Source organism: Anoplopoma fimbria, chromosome 24, assembly GCF_027596085.1.
Source record: "Anoplopoma fimbria isolate UVic2021 breed Golden Eagle Sablefish chromosome 24, Afim_UVic_2022, whole genome shotgun sequence".
Lineage (NCBI taxonomy): Eukaryota > Metazoa > Chordata > Actinopteri > Perciformes > Anoplopomatidae > Anoplopoma > Anoplopoma fimbria.
This window is the reverse complement of record NC_072472.1, coordinates 14,666,500-14,690,108: the sequence shown is the minus strand read 5'-3', so window position 1 is coordinate 14,690,108 and position 23,609 is coordinate 14,666,500. Positions and strand designations below refer to the sequence as shown.

At 38.8% G+C, this 23,609-nt stretch overlaps 3 protein-coding genes across 3 annotated transcripts; 2 read left to right on the top strand and 1 right to left on the bottom strand.

Moving 5' to 3' along the window:
* The first annotated feature begins 303 nt into the window (after positions 1-303).
* On the top strand, positions 304-3,767 carry sumf2 (sulfatase modifying factor 2). The gene is given in 10 exon segments (XM_054626144.1): positions 304-504; positions 602-749; positions 845-959; positions 1,403-1,447; positions 1,550-1,700; positions 1,926-1,967; positions 1,970-1,980; positions 2,403-2,487; positions 2,671-2,812; positions 2,913-3,767. Coding segments are annotated over 10 exon segments (942 nt in total). The 5' UTR covers positions 304-404; the 3' UTR covers positions 3,016-3,767.
* Positions 3,768-5,383: 1,616 nt separating this feature from the next.
* bicdl2l (bicaudal-D-related protein 2-like) lies at positions 5,384-10,264 on the top strand. The gene is made up of 6 exons (XM_054626382.1): positions 5,384-5,908; positions 6,593-6,712; positions 6,805-6,966; positions 7,571-7,647; positions 7,785-7,905; positions 9,357-10,264. Exons 1-6 carry the CDS (start codon positions 5,384-5,386, stop codon positions 9,702-9,704), a joined length of 1,353 nt encoding a protein of 450 aa, XP_054482357.1. The 3' UTR covers positions 9,705-10,264.
* A 91-nt stretch (positions 10,265-10,355) lies between these two features.
* abhd11 (abhydrolase domain containing 11) lies at positions 10,356-18,990 on the bottom strand. Its single transcript, XM_054626064.1, has 6 exons — positions 18,747-18,990; positions 15,793-15,928; positions 15,234-15,407; positions 14,835-15,005; positions 13,944-14,125; positions 10,356-12,467 (listed from the first exon to the last, which is right to left on the bottom strand). The coding sequence occupies exons 1-6, from the start codon at positions 18,878-18,880 to the stop codon at positions 12,332-12,334; spliced, it is 933 nt and encodes a 310-aa protein (XP_054482039.1). The 5' UTR covers positions 18,881-18,990; the 3' UTR covers positions 10,356-12,331.
* Between the last annotated feature and the right edge of the window lie 4,619 nt (positions 18,991-23,609).

Here is a 23,609-nt window from a genome sequence, read left to right as displayed (position 1 = left end):
GCGAAAATCAATCTACAAATCAGGTACAAATGTATTTACCAATTTGCCTTTTTAGATGATTTGCTTTATTAGTAGAACTATTGATATGGTGGGAGATAATCCTTAATCTCTCAGATGCTACAAACCCCTTTGTTTCATTTATTTACGTAACTTAACTGCATCTTATAATTGTATAAACTTTTGTTATCGAATTTTTGTACATAAAAATAAATTAACGATTGTGTTTGAAAGTTTTAGATAATTCTGAAGTTTTTGTTTTACACGGAACCTTTTTATCGTTGAACACATTTCCGTTGCGACGGCGAAATCTCTCCGACCGAGAAAATGAACCATTAATCGAAGTATGAGAAGTTTTGTAGCTAGTTTACTCTTAAACTTGTATTTGAATACATCGCTATATAAATATGCTCAATGTCAAATTAACGTCAGCTAAAACCAGCCGGTCAAAAATGAATGTTAAAACGATGTCCGTGATATCTGCGGTGTTTTTACTGGCAGTGGCGGGTAAGAAATCACCTTTTTCATTTCCAAACATACCAAAACATGACTTATTTAAACATTGAATCAAAATGACGGACACGAGTTTCTTCATCACAAACAGCAGCAGATGAGATGTTGAATATACCAGGAGGAAAGATGTTAATGGGAACCAGTGCAGCTGATGGGAGAGATGGAGAGGCTCCCACTAAGGAGGTTGAACTGCAGCCCTTTGAAATAGACAAATATCCCGTCACGAATGCCGATTTCAGGTAATCAGACTTGACATCTGATGTTGGGGTGTTTTTGATAATTAATTGGTAAAATGATATAACAAAGACATTCACTTGGCCTTCGTTCACCACAGAGACTTTGTGAGAGCGCAGAAGTACAAAACTGAAGCTGAGACGTTTGGTTGGAGCTTTGTGTTTCAAGACTTTGTGCCAGAAGAGCTGAAGAGCAAAGTCACTCAGAGGATTGAGGTACTGGGATGTTGAGTTTTGATTTAGAAAAAAAAAAATTGGAACATAATTGTAAGTCTGATATCAATAGAGCATTAATTAATAATTTCAATAAAGTAGAAAATACAATTATTATCTGTTTGCAGCTTCTCAAATGTGATGATTAGCTGCACTTCTGCATTTTACATTATTGTTTGTCAGACAGAAAAACATTACAATAATTGAAATAACTTAATTGTGGCTGTTTTAGCAGTTTTTTTTACATTTTAAAGGCAAAAATAGATCAGTCAATCATGAAGACAGAATCTGTAGTTGGTGCTCTATAAACATTACAAGAAACAATTGGCTGTTTGCTACACTTACTGTAAGTACACTATTGCAACTTTTGATAGAATTAATGGATAGCAATCATCATTTGTAAGGCCGTCTTGTGAATATCTTTTGACTCTTATTTTCCCAAACAGTCAGCTCCTTGGTGGTTACCCATAGAACGAGTGTTTTGGAGACAGGTGAGGATACGGGTGAATCCATATGTCCTCTATTGTTTTTTGTACATCTCCTTGCACACCTTCTTCGACCGCCTTTCACTCCTTTGACTCTCTACTGTTTAGCCTGCAGGTCCTGGTTCAGGCATTCGGGAGCGCCTGAGCTTCCCGGTGGTTCAGATGAGCTGGAATGATGCTCTGGCCTTCTGCCGGTGGAAGGGCAAGAGACTGCCTACTGAGGAGGAGTGGGAGTGGGCTGCACGAGGAGGGCTGCAAGGTACACAATTTATACACTAGAAAATATAACACACTAAAGAAACATAAAAAAAATTACTGTATGTACCACCGTTATGATCTACTTTTGACTAACATCCAATTAAATAGAGTTAGAACCGTGTATTGATTTACATTCACCAGTCAAAGTAATAAAACAGGACACTCAATAATCGCTATATAAATTAATTGTTTGCTTATTAAGTATTTCCTGCTTCTTGTGTTCCAGGTCGGACTTATCCGTGGGGAAACAAGTTCCAGGGCAACAGAACCACCTGTGGCAGGTCAGCTGACAACCATGATGCATGTTGCAATAGCATTAGCACTCTTCATTTCCCTCACAGGCAGCTTTGAGTAGGGAATCACTGATGTGTTTTTCTTTTTTACTGATCTAGAAGTTCTCCTCTAAATTCTGCAGATAGATATTGAGCTAAATATATACATTTGGGTGCATTACTTATTAAACTTCATAAGACCTACCTATCTAAAAGTAATCATGTGGTATTTTTTTTAATAGACCATGTTGACTTGAATTTAATGCTAATTTAAAATAATATGTTTGGTACTATTTTACTCTTTAAATCGGTGAATACCAACAGATTTTTATAGATATGTTGTCATGCTTTCCTATAAAAATGTTCTTGTGAAAACATGTGAAATTTGAAAAAACATGCCTTGCAATAACTTAATATTCGTTATGTCATAGGGATCATTTCCAGATGGAGACACTGCAGAGGATGGATACCACGGTGTCTCTCCTGTCACAGCATTTCCGTCTCAGAACAGTTATGGTAACTGTCGACGTATTAAAGTTGAAAAAACATGAATGAGATGATATAAGAATAAAGTTGCTACTTTCTAACGGAGATTACTTTAGTTGAAAGCAGTAGACAGAAATAGATGTAAAATGATAAAGGTTAACTCTTGCACTGTGCTTCCTAATATAGTAACATAGATGTTGATTCTTCATGCAGGACTGTATGACATGATGGGAAACACATGGGAATGGACGTCTACACCCTTTCCAGCAGCACAACCAATGTATGTGCTGCGTGGTGGCTCCTGGATTGACACCGTGGATGGTTCAGCCAATCACAAAGCCAGAATCACGACCAGGTGAGTTGTTTAAAAATAAAAGACACTACATTTTGAGATTCTAAGTCCACAGAGTGTCTGTACGGCATCATGACTGATGTTATGATTTTGTGTCCTGCAGGATGGGCAACACTCCTGACTCTGCCTCTGACAACCTGGGATTCCGGTGTGCTGCCAGCAATGGACACAAACAAGGGAAGAAAAAAGACAAAACTGAACTTTAGCAACACACAGGAAGTCAAAATAATAGGAAGAAGGACAATAATGTTCTAAGGAGCCAAAAAAAAGGGAAAAAAAGGGACAGAGTAAGTATCAATGACTAACCAGGAATTTTAATGGAAGATGATGATGACAGGAGGAATCAAACTGTATTTCTCCTGTGGAGAACTTATTTTTTATGAATTAAAAGAATAAACACAAAAATACTAATACCTAACAATCAAGAAATAAATACTTTTGCAAAGACTAAACAGTTATTTTAACAGTTTTTCCAGAATGTAGTTAACACCCCAAAACAATATATCATGCAGATCATTTTACATGAATGACTGAAGAGACTTGTTGTCTCATTGACTAATGTCACTGAATGGAAGAAATAGGACACTCTTTGACTGTCATTGCCAGTCTTCCTTCTACCCGCTGGGATCTGTCTTTTGTTGAGCGTTTTATGTGACTGGAGAGTTAATCAGTCTGTCTGTTTAGTCAAAGATTCCTGTAATCCCGTCTTTGTCTTTTTGTTTACTTTCTCATCATGAATAACCCACTGAGCCTGAGTTTAGACTAATTATGTTAAACACCATAAATAAGACGTTTTTATCTTAACTCCAGTTTTGTTTGAGTATCAACTAACTGTATGAAGCCAATAAGTGATCAGGTACTTTTGAGCTGGCCACACAATTCAGAGATAATATGCAAGTGGAGTGAAGTGTGTTTTTAGTAACATATTTTATTGCCAAATATTTACACGAGCTGACAGTTTTTTTTCTTGTAACATGGACAGTGTTGCAATCTTTTAAATAGACACAATTGAAACATGTAGTTTTTTCAAAAAAAAAGCTAATTATGCTAAAGTACTTAAAGTTAGACTTTTAAAAATGTCTTGCAGCCTCCTATATTAGTCTCATGTGAAACTGCTGCATAATACATTAATAGTTTGAAAGGGGTTTACATGCAACATATGGATGCTTGCAGACTCATTGATCAGAGTTCAGTCAACAGTTTGCTAAATGTACATGTGTTGAATAGACATCAACCTGTTATGATACTTTATTTTTCAGAATTTTTTGTCTTTTTTTCATTCGTTTTCTTGCAGTGATTTGCCTTTTCTGTCTTATTAATAACTATTATTTCCCAAAATATTACTGAAACAAAAGCAACAACTTTGGTAAATAGGGGCACTGTCTCACTCCCCTGGCAGGAAGTTCTCAATTTTAAGAAATAAGGCTGAATATGAGACTTATTTAAGTTTGACCTATTTAGAATGAAATTTAAATTATTGGAGATGATAAGGGATAAAAGAGTAACAAGAGTTTTACTGCGAAGACTCCACCTTCCTTATTAAGCGACCTACTTCCTGCAAAAGAGTGGCACGCTGCTTGAAGAGGGAGACCGAGAAGGAACAAACCGACAACCACATCCTGGTGCTGAATAATGAAAAGAAACTAGGTCCATAATTAAATATAAATGTAATTAGAGTACATTACTTTATGTACACAGCCAAGAGAAAAAACGTGACAACTAAAAAGGTGGCAGAACATTATGATGCCCTCTGAAAATAGGTCATAAACAGGGGTTGTTTAATTGACAGTGCATAACTGATAATTGTGGTATTGTTTTGTTCTTTGGGTGCAACATTCAAATCAACTCACACCTGCATGGACTGAATCCCTCCCTTGACCCAACACAAAAACATAGCCAAGTAGTCGGTTATAAAATAGGATGTGTTTATGTGTCACAGACACGTCTTTGCTCATTTATGTGGGTGATTTGTCATCAAAAACCCCCCTCTTACTGCAAGGAAGGACCACAACTGGTGTTTTCCACAAAGTATTTCATTTCTAAAAATAAATTGATGACTAGGTGAAGGAAATAAAGACTTATAAGTTACAACATAGAGATTCATGATGGCTTCCTATGACACTGACTTTAAATGTCTTTATCTGTTTTCTCTGCTCACCATCTCCAGCCCTCTGCTCTGTGTATGTCACGTTGCTAAAATAACAGTTTAAATCAGGTATCATGAGTCAAGTGTGAATAATCTGATTGTATCAAAGGATCAAAAGTCCTCCTCCCTTTGTTCCCCTGCAGCACTGGTATGTCTGCACGTCACATGTTTGAATAACAGCTGGAAAGGAGGAAGAAAAACCCACACATACCACGTTAAGCCAATGTGCAGCAGTGACCTCACATCATGTCATGTCGCGTCTCTGTGAAGACGGAAGCAATTCAGGAAAAACGAGTTTGGGGACATTCTGTTTTCACCTTCCCTCCTTATTTTTCTGTGTTGCTCCTCCGTGGTTATATATCACCTGACAGTATCTGCAACTGGTTTAATCGACTCTTCTTCTGCCTGTGACTTCTACCAAGCTGATCATGGACCGTGCTCAGCCTTTCTCAGACCTCAACGACAGGCTGAGACCTCAAGGCACCAGCAGTGAACAGGTCTTCTCCTCTCTGAACAGAATGGAGCACAGACGGCTGGCCTCGATCGGGAAGAACACTTCATCTATCCGAAACACAGTTCTGCCAACAGAACCAGAACCAAAAGTCTCCAAATCTGAACGTGACAACGACTCAGAGCAGGAAGATTTGGTCTCTGATGAAGACAATTGTGCTGATCTGTTGAACAGCCCAATCCTCATCACTAAGTTAAATTTAAATGATTTTGGAGAAAAGGAGCTGGCTGACGACAACAGAAGCATTTCCTCGTCTGAGGAGAAAGACCAGCCAGGTGAACTGGGCTCAGAGGGGTCGGGTCATAACTCAGGGTCAGTAGCCTTGGACGGTGAAGATGGGAGCCCCTTCCAGGGGAACTGCATGAACGGGACTTTACCAGATTTGCTCAATGGTGGCAAGCCGCTCAGCAGACGTCGGACACTGGGACATGTCTCAGAGACGGTAGGATGACAATCTTTATATGTGTGTTTAAAAAAGATAGTTTGTCAATGTTCAGGAAACATTTTTCTTTTACAGGGCATGAATTTCAATGTATTCTGCTACAAACAGGCTTGTCGAAAAACAAAACCTGTTATACAGGGAGGGTTCGGTCCCATCTGTCACTCAGGAGTATCAGTATACTAAACAGAAAAGCACAAAATTAAAGATGCAAATTTGTTCCCAGAACACCAAGAAATCTCGTACTGCAACAGAATGACGTGTGATCAAAATGTGTTTCATTCTCTGACGTCAATGAGCAATAAACTTCAGTGTGCAGTGAAGAGCTTTTATGATTTTACACCTGAGGATGACAGGGCCTGATTTGTGGTTAAGAGTGCAACGATGGAAACAGCGTTGGTGGGGAATGTTTTGTGCCTCATACTTTGTTATTGACTTTTATAACCCTGTTATCTTCATCTGTTTTTGAGTGTGTTTCTGTGAATTCATCCATTTGTGCATATTTGCAGTGTTTGCAAGTGCTGAATAACTCCTCAGCTGGTATGACTGGGTTTCTTGTCAACAGTTTCACTCAGGAATCTAGATTAGCAGTTTCTGTTTACATTCTGTAAATATGTGCGGGCCTACAAGTATCACACAGCAAAAAGTGGTGAGTTGTTAAAATGTGCTGATGTTTATTGTTTGCAGCTTAAAGAAGTGCGAAGAGAGGTGGAGCTGTCTCGGAAACGAAGTATCAGGCTGAAGGCGCAGGTGGACAAACTGCAGGAGGGCAGAGTTGGACCAAGATGGAGCCAACACAGAGAGAGGGTAAAGAACACACACATTATCTGAAGTGTACATAACCTCTGCAGAACTCTGCAGGATTGTTATAAATGTCTTTCTGTTCATTTCTATCCCAGGTCACAGAAGAGGTTCTGTCCATTCTGCAGCTGCTGGGCCCGCTTACAGAGTCAGGTTCCAGTCTGGATGCAAAACCCTCACCTGGGGAAAACCACCTGGACACTTCCCTGGCCCAGCTGCGGAATGTGGCCCACGAACTGGCATTCAGCCACACCAGCCAGGTAAAAGCAACACCCACCGAGATAAAGCTCCTTACCTTCGTCACTGATGTCAATCTCAGTTAGAGCTCATTTGAGTGGGTGTGTTACCCAGAAGAATGTTCTCTGTGAACGTACAAGTACAACTAAAGGAAAGGTGGACAGGTGACAACTAAGGCAGCTCATTTTAACTTTATACAAGGAGTAGCAAGACTTATTCACCTATTAATACATTTTTGGCAACACAGCAAGGAATTTATCGATCAACAAGGTAGTTAAAGTAGCAGCAGCCTTGAAATGAGCCCTGAGCTCTGTACATAGATATTAATGCTCTCTCAGGAGGCATGTGAGCTCTCCTCACAATCATATCTTACTCATTTTATAGATGTTGAAGCACAACTATGTGGCCTGACAGGTTTACAAGAAACAGTATCAGTATCAGTCTTTCTGTTTTTTACGGCATGATAGAAAAAGTCACATGCTGTGTGACTGACTGCGTTTAGATCAGAATCCTGTAAAAAAAACAACTGATAAGAAGAAGTGAAGTCAGTGAGGTTAGAGACAGATGATAACAAGAGTCGTGACAAAACATAATCTTCCTCCCTTTCTCCCTTCGTTCATTCAAAAGTTAAAATCTGGAAAAGGAGCAGAGGAGAACGCTATTCTGCAGCAGGCGTTACGGGACAGAGATGAGGCCATAGAGAAGTAAGTACAAACACACGACGCACCCAGTCACCACCTTTAAATAACAAATGAATCACGATTCAAGAGGAGAAAAAGGAAGCTCGGAGACGTGAATCTATTTTAAAGGAATGTCTCATTCTTTCTGTTCCGCTGTGCAGGAAGAAGGCGATGGAAGCCGAGCTACTGCGGAGTAAAACAGAGATGATGTTGCTGAACAACCAACTGCTGGAGGCTGTGCAGAAACGTCTGGAGCTGTCGCTGGAGCTCGAGACCTGGAAGGTAAAACCTGAGACAAGTTCAATGTTTAACAGAGAGAAAAACAATGAATAAACTGAACAGGGGAAGACGCAGTCACTGAACAAATAAATACCTAAAATATAAAGGATATATGGAGTCATATTGCGCAAACTAGAGAAGTCTAGAAAAGTAAGACATAGAGTATACACACACACACACACACACACACACACACACACACACACACACACACACACACACACACACACACACACACACAATTCATTAAACATAATACTTTCAGGACTCAGACTGTAGAAGCTATAAAACACACACAATACAAAAGACAATTGTCCCACAAGTCCACACACATTCAGCACATGCAGTGTATGCAGCGTTACTTCCAGCTGATATCCTGCCACAGTGTTAATTGGCCTCAGGTAAACTAAACCTTTTTTGCAGTTTTTGGTGTTGTTGAGACTGATGACAGCAGCATTGTCTGCTTCAGCTGTACCCTCGAGAACCAAACAGATTTCACCTGAACCAAAAAGTAGCAGTATTGCACCTAAATTGAATTAATTCTATATTGGTCAATTGTTTCTCAGGATATGATCGAACCCTCACCAGCTCCATTGCTCTTGATATTTGTCTTTTGTGAATCTTAATTTACAATTTTTTTGTAAAGTTTCAATTTGTAGATTCACCTCTCTTTGTACCTTTATACAGACTTCTGGTCAGACAGTGGGACATCATTACATTTTTTTCTTTATAGATGGTGCCGTGCTTTGTTGAATGTCAGTTTAACTAAATCTTTTGTTTCACTTTTTATATTCTGAAATGATAGTGCTGACTTGTTAAAACTGGTTTCACCATTACTTACTAAAAGAGGCAAAGCATAACGAATTTGAGACGGTGTGATTTAATAAACCTTAATTATTTAGCAGAATCATATTTTTACAATAGTCCCCAAAACACACACACATTACAGCCACTATTTTAGAATGAAGAAATACAAAGTAAAAGGCTAAACTTGAAATACAATATGGGCCAACCTTATAACACACACACACACACACACACACACACACACACACACACACACACACACACACAACACACACACACACACACACACACACACACACACACACACACACACACACACACACACACACACACAATTGTTAAGTCTTTGGTCATATTAGGGAGTTGACTGTGAAAAAGGCACCTTTATGACCCTTGTGCACACTAAACCCATAATTTGGGACAATTTTATCCTTTTTAAATGTAGATGATGGAGCTCTTTATTTATCTTGAATACATGCATTTTAAAAGACAAATATAACAAAGATCAGTCTCACAGGTTTAAAATCTGGCTCATCACCATATTTAGCTCATTTCTCCCTCCAACATTTCCTGTCTCTCTTCTATGTTTTTAGATGTTATCATTTATCTTGTGCTCTGACAGCCTGTTTGTTTTCCCCTTGATTCAGGAGGACGTTCAGCGTATCATCCACCAGCAGCTGCAGAGTCAGCAGGCGGCGGAGCAGGCCCAGAAGAAGACCTCCCGCCTGGGCCTGCTGAGGAGAACCAACAAAGCACCCATCCAGCGGCCAACCAACTTCCTTTCGTCCCTGTCTGCCTCTCCCATCACCAACACCAACCAAATCTTCATCCCCAGAGCTTCTGCGGCGACTCCCAGCACGCCTCCTTCCACCCCACGCACCTGGAGGGACAGGCTGAGGATTGCCAAGAACGGTCCTGAAGAAGCCCAGAATGCAGCGGGGCAGGAGTCAGTCGGGAAGGGTGAAGGCGACTTCCAGGTCGTATCACTTGATTGAAACAGAGGTGACTTTGCACCGAGTACAACTACTCATCACTAGCAATTTAAAGGCTCCCTCCAGTCACAAATGTGTTAAACTTATCATCACTGGTGCAGAGTTTGACACTAGAAGGCTGTTTTCACATTCATCTGCTGAAGGGGGAAAGTTTCTCTGTGCTCATTATAAAGAGTCCATTACGTGTACGTCGGAGCATGATTTGTGACATCATAGATAGTAGCCAATGGTGGTCCAGTATGTAACTGACACAAGTGTGTTGTGGAAACATGAAGCCTCCAGTGCACAAACACTGAGAACGGACTTTTCATTGAGTTAGGAACATCTGGAGTCCAGCAGTTAAACCTCTTAAATGAATAATATTTACATATTCATATATTCAATGAGGGAGGAGGAGTAGATGTCATTATAAGAAGTTTAAACAAGGTTATTGAGCCTCTTTGTGGAAGGGGATCTTTCATATATTCTTGGGAAAACATGCTTTGGATCTCTCACTATATTCATTTATTTAGATCATAAATGACATATTTAAGTGTTTAAAAGTGACAGATGAATTCCTTAAACTTCACTACATCACTTTAAAGCTTCCATTGTCTGCACTTTTTACTGTTGCATTTTCAAGATTCAAAAGAAAACAGCATAAACTTTGTCGCAGATTTGTCATTTTATTGTATAATATCAGTTTGTACATTTTCAATAATATATAATTAACCCACTCCGATATGCTTCTTTGTCATATTTTAAATGTATATATGCCATTATCTAGAATGAGTTCCATCATTGTGGCAACAAACAAACTGAAACGTTTATAGCACAGCAAAGGTACACCTGATGACAAGAGAAAAGGCATGCTCATAGTGGAACAATATACAATCCTGAACAGATGATTACAGTCTTCTAACAGCTTTTCAGTTTTTGAATAAATTCACTTTTCTTTATTGTTGACACAGAGAGTCCTCCCCCCTCCCCCTTAGACAGAAATACCTATCCCAGTGCAACACTACAGAAGCTGAAGCAGGGCCTGCATTCAAATGTCAGCAACTTCCAACACCCCAACAATCTATTCATATTGTGCAACAAGAAAGATCTGTCCTGTGGTTGAGGAGGACAGGGGGGACGGGGGACAGGGGGGGAGCTTCTCCACTAACTGGAGTTTTATATAAAAATAAATAAATAAGGAGAGATTCACTTAACTCAATTCCAACCATTAAAAGCCTTTTAGACGTCTGTATTCACATTGAACAAACATAAAACACTGATTGTTGTAAACATCTAGCGCCACGACGGGATACACCCTCATCCGTTAAGCCTTCTTGTGAGAAAATTCACACAGAACTGGCAACCCAGCTGCCAATCGAAAGTCTGCTAGTTATTATTGTAGAATATTTTTTTTTATATTTCTTATCAAGTCTTACAGAAATGGAAAAGGAGCTCTTGACAAAAGAGGCACACATTTACAACACCCTGCTTATTCATACAGATGGCAGTTTCACTACTGGACTGTCCTGCTCCAACCAAAGGAAACTGAAATCATATTAACACTATTACGGTTAGATAACAACATACACTGCTGCAGCATAAGTTTGTGAGATACCCATATAGCCTTGTCTTGGTCGTAAGGTTAAGTGAGATACAGATAATAAATCAGTAAAACATGTTTAATCAAAAACACTGAGTGGACAAATACAAAGACACAACTACATTACCACGGTTTACCGCCAGACGGACAGGATAATAGTATAATCGTTAAATAATTAGCATATTCACTTGTAACCTGAGATATTCAGGAAACAGATTGTGACAATACCGCATTTGAGTGTTTCACCTTGGTTTTCATAGATTAAATTTATACATTATAGATTATGTTGCCATAAAAATATAACCAGCGCTGTTAGATGACCTCAAGTCACTGACCTGTAAATCCTCTCTGACCTACAGCAGATACACAGAGGAGAGGACCTTGAGAAATAGATCTAGCCCAAACATAATGAATATCTATCACATTTATCAACATCAAAATAAGACTCTACAAAAAACCATCAGTACACGTAAAGTCAGCATTACAGCTTCTCTGCAGAGCTTAGACCTCCTGACACAATACCAAAATCTCATGGGCAAAGAAACAGCTTTTGCTTAGAATATTCTTATTTCAGCTTCTCATATATATGGTATTTGTTTCATTCCAGTGCTGTAAAAACTTTCATATCCAACCATTTTACTGCTGATCCACCTCAGCAGTCCCAGACTATACTTATCCTACTGGCATAACATAAAGAAAGCACTCTGCAAATGAGAGTTTCTTTGGATTAGTACATCACCTCCAAAACAGCCCCATTAAATTAGATATCGTCTAGGTAGCATCCAATAAAATCAATGAAAACACATCTAAAAACCAGCCAATCAAACAAAATAAATGTTCACCTACACTACGACACACTAATATTGTTGAGAGGAGGATTAGCTGCTGTAAAGGGTGAGTTTGGTCCAGTGTTGGCAAAATTAGCATCATTAATGACTCCACTTGCTCTTGCTGAGGCTGCAGAATACTAACCGTCATTTTCAGTGAGGGCTCGCTCACTCAGGAGCGCTGAGCATAAAAAAAAAGGTCCTGAGGCGTAGGCAGGAGGCAGCTAGGAGTGGAGGAAGGAGCTGATGGAGCTGATGAAATCTAAGGGTTTATCTGCGTGGATCCAGTGGCTTGCATCTGGGATGTACTGGATGTCAGCGTTGGGGAACAGCCTCTGGATTTCTGGGTAATCGTCGGAGCTGGATCAGGAGTGAAGACATTTTATCTGATTAAATTGTACATTTATTGGGATTATTATTACTGTGCAGTTAATATTTATGGGGCTATATTTTCCAGTTCAGTCGCCTGTTTCAGATTGCCATCATTTTAAAATATGTGTATGTATATGATTTATATACATATGAAGAATTAAATCACCTGTCAACAGTTTGATCATGTTTCCGTCGCTAAACGCCCACAATCTCCCAATAATCCAATCACAACCCTCAAACAAGCCGCGCAGTATGAAACAATCCTCCTCAGAAATCCATTAGTGTGTCTCAGAGACTGCACATGTGGAAGTCAACGAAGGACAGAAATGCCAGCTTTACCACCGGGATCGTTTTTATTTTATTGCAAAGTGCGTCCCGCGTCTTTGTAGCCAACTCGGATCAAATAGTGAAGCCTTTTCAGTGGAGTTCATGTCAGGAGGAGAAATAATCCGTTGGATTCGTATTTACAAGTCGGAGTTCCTCCAGGATTTGCCGGTGTCCTGGAGGAGTTAAGGCCGACTCTGCAGACCTGACTGACCGTGAGTACCCGGTAGCCTGTTGTAAGTAAGTGCTTCTGAACTGCCATTACAGATGCTGTTTTTTTATTTTTTTTTATTGAACAATTTCACATGTACAATTAAAAAAAATTGTCAATAGCTGTTATCAAAGATGCTGTTGTTATTTCTATTTTGATTCCCTGATTTGTTTGTCTGTGAGGATCAGTGGGAAAAACCGGAACTGAATTTTGAGTCTGTGTACTGGATTGGACTGTTTTGGGTTGTTGAAAAAAACGAAGTGGACTGAACTCTGAGACCGTTGGATACTAACACATCAATATTGCTTTGCCTGTTTGGTTGAATAACACTATTGAAAGCTGTCTTTGTTTTTGCAGTGCTGGTTTTTGGTACTACTAGGTATTTTCTTTATTGTTTTGTATGGTTTGACTGAGCAATTGTATAGCAAGACTGACTGGCACCCCTCTTACTTTTCAAATTGCCAATTGCTACTATAAATAAATATATATGTATTTATTATGTAAATAAATAAATAATGTGATGTTTGTTAGTGCTGTTTGTGGCTTAAGAAAATGTGATTGATGGAAATGTTGCGCAGCAGTAAATATACAAATATTCGGAGAGCTAAGAACAGTGTACAAATTATACTTTCTTGCTTTGATCATGGAGATATTGATCCTGAATAAATTCAATTCAAGGTTAACCTAAGACTCAAGGATATGGACCTTCAGGACTGGCATGATGCAGGTTGTTTGGACTGAGTTTGTTTTTAAAAAAGTTTGTTAATGGTTAGCCTCATTTCCAGAGCAAATAATGAAAAGTCCATTTGGGAACAAGCCATGCAACTAGGCTGAGGCTATAAACGCTATAATAGATGGCAGTTTCAGTATTCTAAGCTTATGTATCTGTTCCTATAAAGAATAAGTCGCCTGTCTGTGGTGTTTTATACCTGATATAAGCAGAACTGGCTCCACCCAAAAACAGTGTAGGTCCGTTATAGACTGTTTTAAAGTTTGGGAAGCTCATGATGTCTTCTAGGTGGGCGGAGATGGCTTCCAGGTTGACCCTCCAGGCGTAGTGGCCGTTCTGCTCCACCAGGTTAGTCAGCAGGAACTGGCGCACTGAGCGCTCCTGAGGGAGGCAAGCACAGTTAATGATTAGACTGTTTTAAAAACAAATACATTTTTAGTTTCACAGCTTGACTTTAAAGCAGCTACAATCCAGACTTTTATATTAAAGGATCTGTATTTAACATTCAGTGCATTAATAAAGTAGTAAACAAATATTATCTATGCAAAGATATAATGGAGTAATGTCTACCTTAGCAGAGAATGAAGTCGCTCTCTCGCTGCTATTACCCCGAGCTATTCTTGCTTTGTTTACATGGCCGGCCCGGCCATGTGTGCTTATAGTGCACCTTCATGCATGTGATCGTGTACTTTTGCTGTTGTTGGCCCTGTTAGCTCCTTTTAGCAACGTTAGCTGTGAGCCGCTGGCTTGCCGTCGCCATGTTAAGAGAATTCTAAATGCTCCCAATCCCATATCTTGCTCATTTGGACAATGGAGCACACTACTGCTTGCATGTGAAGGTTTTTTTTTGTACTGATGAACTCACAGAGAATTGTCACCCAACGTTGTGTCTCACAACTTTCAGCTTGTCCTTTTGGTTTTATGGCGCAAAACTTAAAGGTTTGTTTCACTCTCACGGCTCTTATATGTTGTTTTCAGCCTCAGCAGGCTGCCCTACAATATATAGGCTTCCAGCTTAGGACCAAACATCAGACAAATATATAAATATACACACACAGCTATTAGTGTGAAATCAAAAATGGGTCCTGACCTTGACCAAACTGCGTAGCTGATCCTCAGCCATCCGCCTGGCGGTTGAACGTGGGATGTCACTGGAGATCTTCACCTCCTGCATGGCCTGGATGTAATAGCGGAAGTTGGTGCGTGTGGTGGTCTGGGCTGGACTGATGTCCACTACCACCAGCCTCTCCACTAGACCAGACTGCAAACAGAGACAGATATATTGGCGTAAACCGGTAGTGAGGGAGGTGTTAATGGGGGAAAACAAATTACAAAATGGAAACAGGACAGCTAGTTGTGGCATGAAGACCAGAGGAAGATTATTAAGTTCACAGAGGAAAGGAATGTTCAGTGAGAAAGATCAGGTGACATCCATCAAGAGGAGCGCAGGGTCATCATTAAGTCATGGTGACATTTCTTGGCTGCTAACCTGCGTCAGGGCGGTCGTCATGGCTGTTTTTCCTCCCATGCTGTGGCCGATAAGGACACACTTCTCAATGTGTAGCTGGGCGAGGAGGTGTTTCAAGTCATCGGTCATCGCTTCATAGGTCAGATCTGGGCTGTGAGGGCTGTTGCCATGGTTACGGGCATCTACAGTCAGCACCTAACTAGACAAAGGACAGTTAGGACACTTGGAATGGGGGGAAAGAGCCAACAGGGTGGAAACAAAAAAAACATTTATGTCAGCTGCAATTTATTTTGGGCTTTGAGAGTGACAGCATAAAACAAAGGCTTTATTGTGCATGAGGTGATGAGTTTCCTCAAGCATTCCAAAGAGCAGATTATCTGTCAGTATTTATTATGTCAGTAAAGTCTGGTGAGGAGTTGTATCAAATGACTGGCAGCACACTGGCTGATTGTGCGTTTCCCATGCCTGCTTTTGTAAGAGTGCTATTGTCCGGCTGCTGAGAACAAACTCAAACACATAAAGGTGAATTGTTGGTGGAGTAACAACACAGACAGGTGTGATGTCTTCATCACTGCATTACCTTTCGGCCTGTGCGCTGCACCAATGACTTGGCTATTGAGTGGAAGTTAGATTTGCTGCCAAAAAGGCCGTGAAGAAACACCAGGGGAGTACTCTCCCCCTTCCCATCAAAGACATCATAGGTCAGGTTGACTGGGCTGAGGGAAAGAAAAACGTGCATGTTGATTAGTTAGAATCTGGTTATTTTTGAGGTGAGAACTATGTCAAAACTACAGGAACAATAATACATATATACTACAAAACTCTGCAAACTGATGAAACTGCCAGGGAGGGGAAATGTTTAAACTGACAGTGACAAAATTGACAGATTCAAACAGGATATCAAGTAATATTATCAAAGAGAAGAAGGCAGCATTGGTCAATGAAATGTGAAGTATCTATTTGCAACAGTTTTGCAAAAAACTACTGGTACAACATTACGTAAACACATGTGTAGAGATAAATTGTTTTTAAAGTTTGAATATGTTTTTCATAAATAAATGAATCACTTGACATTTATCATGTATAATTTGTAAAAGGCATTGACTTAAAATGTAAATGTTCCACTGTAGATAACTACATTACCAACTACATTACCACCTTCACAGTTAAATAATACATTACAGATCTAAAAGCAGTCTTTGTGAAGCTTTAATATTCAAGATTTGTTGAGACAAATTAATAAAAGGCGTTGACTCAACTATTAGCGTTGTGACTGACATTATTAATTAATCTGTTCATTATTTTTTGGATCTTTTGTTTATTGGTTTAGTCTATAAAATGTGACAAAATCTGAATAAAAGCACATGAAAGAGCAAAAGAAATATTCACATTTTAGCCAACATTGGCCTATTTTTCTGATAAATTACTTAATGGCAAGTATTCTGTCAACATTTAATTTTCTGTCACTCAATTTACTGATTAATCAATTATAAAATTCAGCAATAAACGTAATAACTTTATGGGCCCTATGGTTGTACTGTGTTACAGGCTACACTAAAGTAAGTGTATGTTTTCTTTATCTCTCCAAAAATGTAACCCTATAGACTACTCTTCATAGATTCATAATCAGTTGCTATCATACTGGGGTGGAAGTAACAAATTAAATTTACTCTGGTTACTGTAAGAATGCTGTTTATTGTTGACTTGTAAACCAAACCTGTAATTAACTTTTACTAAGCACTATTTATCAAAGGTTTGTACCTCGCTAGATTTCAAGTTGCATCTGTTACAGAGTAAAAACAAAAGTCACATTAAAAGGACATGACTCAGCAGCTGCAGTAGAGAAGAAGCAGCAGCAGGAGGGCAGAGCTCCGTGTTCAGAGGGGTGACACTCCCCGAAAATTATACGTTATAAATGTTTGCGTTCACGGGTGAGTTCACGGGTTGGAGCCAATTCAAGCTCAGTTAAATTAAGAATCACATATTGGTGGTTATAGTTAGCATTATTGTACCTCAGCATATTTAAAAGAAAAATATTTCATCTATCCTGATCAAAGACTGATGTAATGCACCACCTTGTGAGCACCAAGTGAAAACACCCGTGATGTTTTTGAACTTAACAGTCGGTACACAAGGTTTTACCTTCAGTGAGGTGTTTGTATAAAACTGTTAAAACCTGAGGCTTTAACATTTTAGTTTGAGGAATGCAGTGGGACAAAGGAGGCCGAGTGGATTAATTATATTTGCTTTGAGTAAATGAACGAGTAGAGAAGTTGAACCTGGGGCAGATTGTGAAGTACTTTCTGTTAGTCGTTCAGACAAGTGAGTATAACAACTCACTGCTTAATTCTGCAGATGAAAGTGCCAACAAATACTTTGTTGCGGCAAAGACTTAGTGGTTGTGCTTGTGTGTTGTGTTAAAAATGTGCAGTCTCTGCTTTGCTGTAATATATGTGTTAGTGGCTGCAGCCGGTGTGTACATGTTGATTGCCTTGGTGATGTTTTGTTCTACTGTTTAAAGAAGTTTCAGTAGCCGTTTTGTCCACAGCTTGTTTCATTTATTGTTGATCATTTTTGTTTAACTGTCTGAGTTTTCTGTCTTTTCTGACTAATTCTTGTGAGACTACACTGAAGAAGGCAGTTTTATATTTATAATGAATAAATATACAGTTGTATTCACAGACTGTAGAGTGCCAGGCTGTTGCTGACGTTATTCCAAGTTGATATTTATTTTGTAGCTTACTCCTTACTTTAACAGTAGTTTTACATCACATTTCATACATACAATTTAGATAACTTACTTTAGTACATTTTACCCTTTACTTTTGCTTGAGCAAAATGTTTTAAAATTAGAATACTTTTACCTCAATCTAATATATTAGTGCTCTTTTCACTTCTGCTAATATAATAGATTGCATTATATATCCCCCAGTACACTAAATCCTATGCAGTCTAATACAACAGCCCTGCAATAAATCTCACCTTCATATGGAGAGGTGTTTCTAATATTGTGTCGTTACCCCTCTACAGAAATGGGGTGGACGAAATAGTCAACATTAAGTTGAATTGATTCCTCTTTAAACAGTTTCAACAAAAACCTACCAGTGTAACATTCATAAATACAGGATTTATCAAAAGGGGTGTTGTATTAGACAGCATTCATAAACTAGCAGCTTGGCTTACATGTAGCACAGCTTACTATATGCAAAATGTGACACTAATCATCGTTTTATACGGCTACATAATAACCAAATAAAACAAAGCAACACACAGACAGTCCATGACTACAATCCTCTTTGATAAGAGCTCAGCTGCAGGTGAAGCCTCTAGCTAACCGTCTGAATGTCATTTATGTAAACTGTGTAAAGTTAATGGTTATATCAGCTAATATAGATTAAACACGGTGATAACATCCAAATGAATGAAGCTATAAACCCGTAGCATTGGGCTGTCATGTCCATCCACCAACAACACATCACGCTCCAGCGGAGGCAGACAGAGGGCATCAGTTAGCCGGTGAGCTAGCATGGATACCTGGATGAGCTGGCTGTCCGGACCGTGGGACCCACCGGAGCCGCCCCGCACACGTCCCTCTGTCCGGGGAATAAACGACATGACGGCCGGAGCCTCAACGGTCCCCTACAGATCAGGCGACAGAAAGCACTCATAGCGGCATAAGCTCCGGTACCGGGCGATCGACAAACTGCATGTGCGTTTAAAAAAATCAGCCACAATGATAGCAGAGACCGTGAGGGTGCACGGAGGTCGAGAGGAGTAAAGCGAGCTTCAGTCTGCGAACAGCTGATGCTGCGTCATGACGTAGCACGCAAACGACGCCTGACGCTCATATCCCTGGGTTTGGTCTGCCAGGCTGCGTTATGATTATGATATTAGCACTGATTTAATATGAGGATTTAGTTTGAACCCGACTGCACCCATTTCAATACAATGCCCGTCAAAGATGATGTATTCAAAGAAACACTTTAAAATGTTAAAAGATATTGTAGGTTTTTGTATATTAAACTCAAACCCCCCAGTTAAGAGATGAGACATGAGTTGAGATGAATGTAACCTGTGTGTAAAATCTCTTCTTTTCATAGCCTTATTGATTATGTTAATTTAAAACGACCCAACACGTGGATTTGCCTTTTTGAGCTGTTCAATATTGTTGTAGTCAACACATTTTCTAAAATGTATGCACTTTGCATTTGGACAATAAAAAGAGTAGGAAAAACCATCAACAGGAAGTAAGAATATACACATTGCTTTGATGAGCCACTGGGTGGCGCCAGAGTGACACGATGTGGGCTACACCTTCTCTTCCCCAACAACATGATTTCCATACTGCACTATGTAGAGCTGCTCACCACTGTATAAACAGCTGCCCGTGAATGATTAGGTGTAGAGGACACACAAGTCTGTAGATGTCGATGTTTCCCTCACCAAGCTGCTCTTTCATTTAGAAAAATGCTAAAACACCATATTATGTTGGGGACTACTGCTGCATCCTGTATGGTTTTACACTGTACATCAGGAGCGTTTACTTATGTGTATTGCATTTTTTTTTACTATTTTGTATTATTTTTGTGTAGTGCTTATGTGCATGGCTCTTGTCATGTACAGGAACATAAAAACAATCAGACTATGGGCCTGGAGAGCCTGGCCTCCCTTGCAAACATCCATTGCTATGGGAGACGTGTCTGCTGGGATGAAGCATGCTGTGAGCTGTCACCATAGTGATTGCATGAGACAGAGTCTGGGGGGAGCACACGGTGCGAACCCAGCTGAGAGGAGAAAAGGGAATTGTTGTTCCAAACATGTTCCAAAGCTCCAGTTTTTCTATTCCCAATTATTTAATACTGCCTTGTAAACAATATCTTAAATCTTAAATTATTCAATCATTTGAAATGCTGGCTTAAGTTCAAATGAATCAAGTTAATTCTGGTGCTGTTTAATTGATGGATATATGTAGGGAAGGAAGGAGGCATATTGTTTTTTTTAATTAATTAAAAAATATGAAAAATATCTAGGATTCAATAGACATTTATCAAATGAAGAATGAAAAGACAAGAATCAAAAGACTGTTTATGACTGAATATGGAACTAAATCTTTCTCCATATAGCCATAGATTGTTTTAAAGTAATCGTTGTTCATCCATTTGTTTGAAAATGGTCAGATTTTGCTGATATTTCACATCTGCCCTCCATCCCTCAGTACTGTGGTTTAACTTCTTTACTGTGTAGTGAAGCTGAGCGTCAGTCAACGTCAGCTCTTCTTCATGCTACACAGAGCACAGCAAAGAAAGTCTTTGTTCTCAACCTGCTCTTGTCAAAGTGCCTACACATGCACACACGCATTACAAGCAGGTCAGTGATGTGTTTTTTAACTATAAGAAAAATATTAGTAATTATTTAAACTTCTCATTCTACGAAGAAAGTAAATGAAAAGTATTTGCCCAGTTTGACTACCAAACTTTGAATGGAGGATTGACACTTTTGGCTAACTTGTTGTTGCCCTTCATACATACATGTACATATGTAGACCGATATTGTATACTTTGAATAGATATGTAGACAGAGAACTTGGACTTTAATCTCATAGAGGTCGATTATTCAAAACAATGATGCTCTTTTAGTTGACTCTCTGAAATTGTTCCACATACTGGATGCAGCATGTTTCTTTTTTATTAAATTAGGTTATTGGACAGGGAAAATGGTTAACAAAAAGAACAAAATGCTACTTTTCACAAGTTGTCTGGACAGATGTTAAAAAAGCACACTAAAAATAAAATAGCAACTTTTGGAAGGTAATATATTCGCACCAGATAGTATAGTACACAGTAATAAATAATGTCGCAGTGTAACGCATACTGTATTTTAAGCAATAGTCCATACCGACTCATCACAAAGGAAGAATAAACATACAAGGAAAGTATTAGAAAGGGATCAGACGTGGGGTCATTTATTTGATTTCTAAACCTTATAAACCACTAAGCGAGACTATGAAATCCTAAACGCTGTTTCAGCTGAAGAGACTGTGCATCATAATTTACTCAACTGTCACATAAACCTTCAATGAAAGATGCTGCTGTCATGTACTGAGTCATGATTTGTAGCCTCCACTGACAGGCCTTAGTAACAACTTGAGTGCAGACTGTCGTCCCAAAGCATTCAGACTCTTGAGACCAAAGTGAAGATCACAGACGTTGAAAATGTTGCTTGAATACATTTACATCAACAGGAACATTTAAAAGTGTTGAGTCACAACTGCCTCTCATGTTATCAGTGACATTAATCAGATCTGTCTGGGTTACAACACAAATAATCTTTAACTACTGCTTTTCTGATACTTCTGCTTTTACTGCTGCCCTGTGACAGTTTCAGTGACTTTATAAACCTTTGTCCACATTTATATGTTTCATTTAGAACCGATTTGGAAATATTTAGGGGGTTTCAAAAGGGCCTTAATATTATTTTTTGGAGAGAAATGTCTCGATATTTATTAAATAAAAGGCTATGCTAAATACAGATAAATATATACGTATATGTAAGATAAGATAAGATAAGATAATCCTTTATTAGTCCCGCAGCGGGGAAATTTACAGGATTACAGCAGCATAGAGGGTAGTGCAAACAAGAGACATAGTAAAACAAAAAAACAAGATCAAAAATAAGTATTATAAATAAGCAAATGAGCAATAAAAAAAAAAAACAGTAAAAAACAGTAAAGTATTCACAGTAACTGAAATATATATATATATATACAGAATGTATGTATGTATGTATGTATGTATGTATGTATGTATGTATGTATGTATGTATGTGTATATAAGTGTGCGTGTATATATGCGTGTATGTATGTATGTGTGTGTGTGTGTGTGTGTGTGTGTGTGTGTGTGTGTGTGTGTGTGTGTGTGTGTATATATATATATATATATATATATATATATATAAATAAATAAGAAAAGACATTTGTTGTCAGTATTCTGATATCCAAACAGAGTCAGGCAGTATTAATGTTTATCCGTCTTGTGATATAAATGTTGTTACCAAAATATTTCTGTCCAATTAGTCGCTATCTTAGTATTTCAAAACAGCTCCAATTTATCTGTATTTACAGATATAAATAGTTTGAGGACTAATTAAGTCTTAAAAGACAGCTCAAAGCTCCCTTATAAGAGCTTCAGAATTATCAGGGTAGAGGAAAGAGATGTTCTGCTTTCAGGGAAAACACTGTCATGAGTCAGAGAACTGAAGTCAGTGAACAACAACCACATCTTAAAACCAGAGACCCTCTTGTGATGCGATCACACCAGCCGCAATGCCAAATTGGGCCATAGGCATAAAGTTGGGGGGCAATGGTCCATTCCCCACTTGCTACCCACCTCCTTCCTGAGCCCCTTGCTCGGGAACTTCAACCCAACTTCAACACCGGTCTTCATTTTGATCTAAACTGAACACCTGTAAAGTTTTGTGATTGCATCTTCCGCATTTTGCGATGCTATTGCTTCAACAAAATCTATTCACCCATCTGCGGGGGTTCAGGTCATGATCGTGTTTTTGGTACTGGAATATAATTATTATTCTCTATCACTAAAATATAATATGTAATAGATAAATATATTACTGTGTTTTTGCTTATCTTATTCATGTATTCATCTCATATATTTCGCACCTTTTGTGGTAATACTTCCTATCACTTCTCCTCTGACTCCTTTAAGCTTTGTAATGAATAATAATATCTAAAATACAACATGTTTATTGACCCACGCCTGATGAAGTGTTTGTAACAGATGGTTTATCTGCTTTACACAACTTTACAATCCATCAATCAGTGAGGTTAAAAAATCTGTGATAACCCAGGCTAATACTTTCTCGAGACTCTATCAGGTACCTGTTGGACTTTGCTGTTGGGTCCTCATCTTGTGTGTCAGAAAGCTGTTACCTGTCAATTTAAAGTGTTCCTGCTGGAAAGAGAAGTTGACATTCAAATGTTCAATCAATCACATCTGTGGTCTCTGAAAGAACAATAGCCTTAATTCTCTTGTCATAACTTCTTTTTTCCTGCCCTGTCATACAGCGTTAGTTCTCACTTCATAGTGTACAACATCAGCGGCATGTTGACTAACTTACCATTGAGATCTACAGTGCACTGATGAAATTCCTTGTTTTATTTCTTCTTCCTCTTTTATATTAAATTATTTGAAAGTATGCTTAAACTAATTAAAGGTAACCTGTGCAATTTTTGACCACTAATAGCGCTATTGGGCAATGTTTGTGTTGCACACTAGCATGTAGGCAACATGATAGATGAATTTAGCTAAATAATTTAATACTAACATGCTCCGATACAGTAAATGCTGCAATCAACAATTTATTTCAATATCCATTTCATAC

What these genes read in the sequence shown, in the direction of transcription:
- bicdl2l (XM_054626382.1), top strand. Translation starts at nt 5,384, where the DNA reads ATGGACCGTGCTCAGCCTTTCTCAGACCTCAACGACAGGCTGAGACCT. An exon ending in TGGGACATGTCTCAGAGACG is followed by an intron (nt 5,909 to 6,592) that starts GTAGGATGACAA and finishes TATTGTTTGCAG; the next exon opens with CTTAAAGAAGTGCGAAGAGA. An exon ending in TGGAGCTCGAGACCTGGAAG is followed by an intron (nt 7,906 to 9,356) that starts GTAAAACCTGAG and finishes CCCTTGATTCAG; the next exon opens with GAGGACGTTCAGCGTATCAT.
- abhd11 (XM_054626064.1), bottom strand. Translation starts at nt 18,880, where the DNA reads ATGAGTGCTTTCTGTCGCCTGATCTGTAGGGGACCGTTGAGGCTCCGG. An exon ending in CGGACAGCCAGCTCATCCAG is followed by an intron (nt 15,929 to 18,746) that starts GTATCCATGCTA and finishes TCTTTCCCTCAG; the next exon opens with CCCAGTCAACCTGACCTATG. An exon ending in TGCAGCGCACAGGCCGAAAG is followed by an intron (nt 15,408 to 15,792) that starts GTAATGCAGTGA and finishes TTGTCTAGTTAG; the next exon opens with GTGCTGACTGTAGATGCCCG.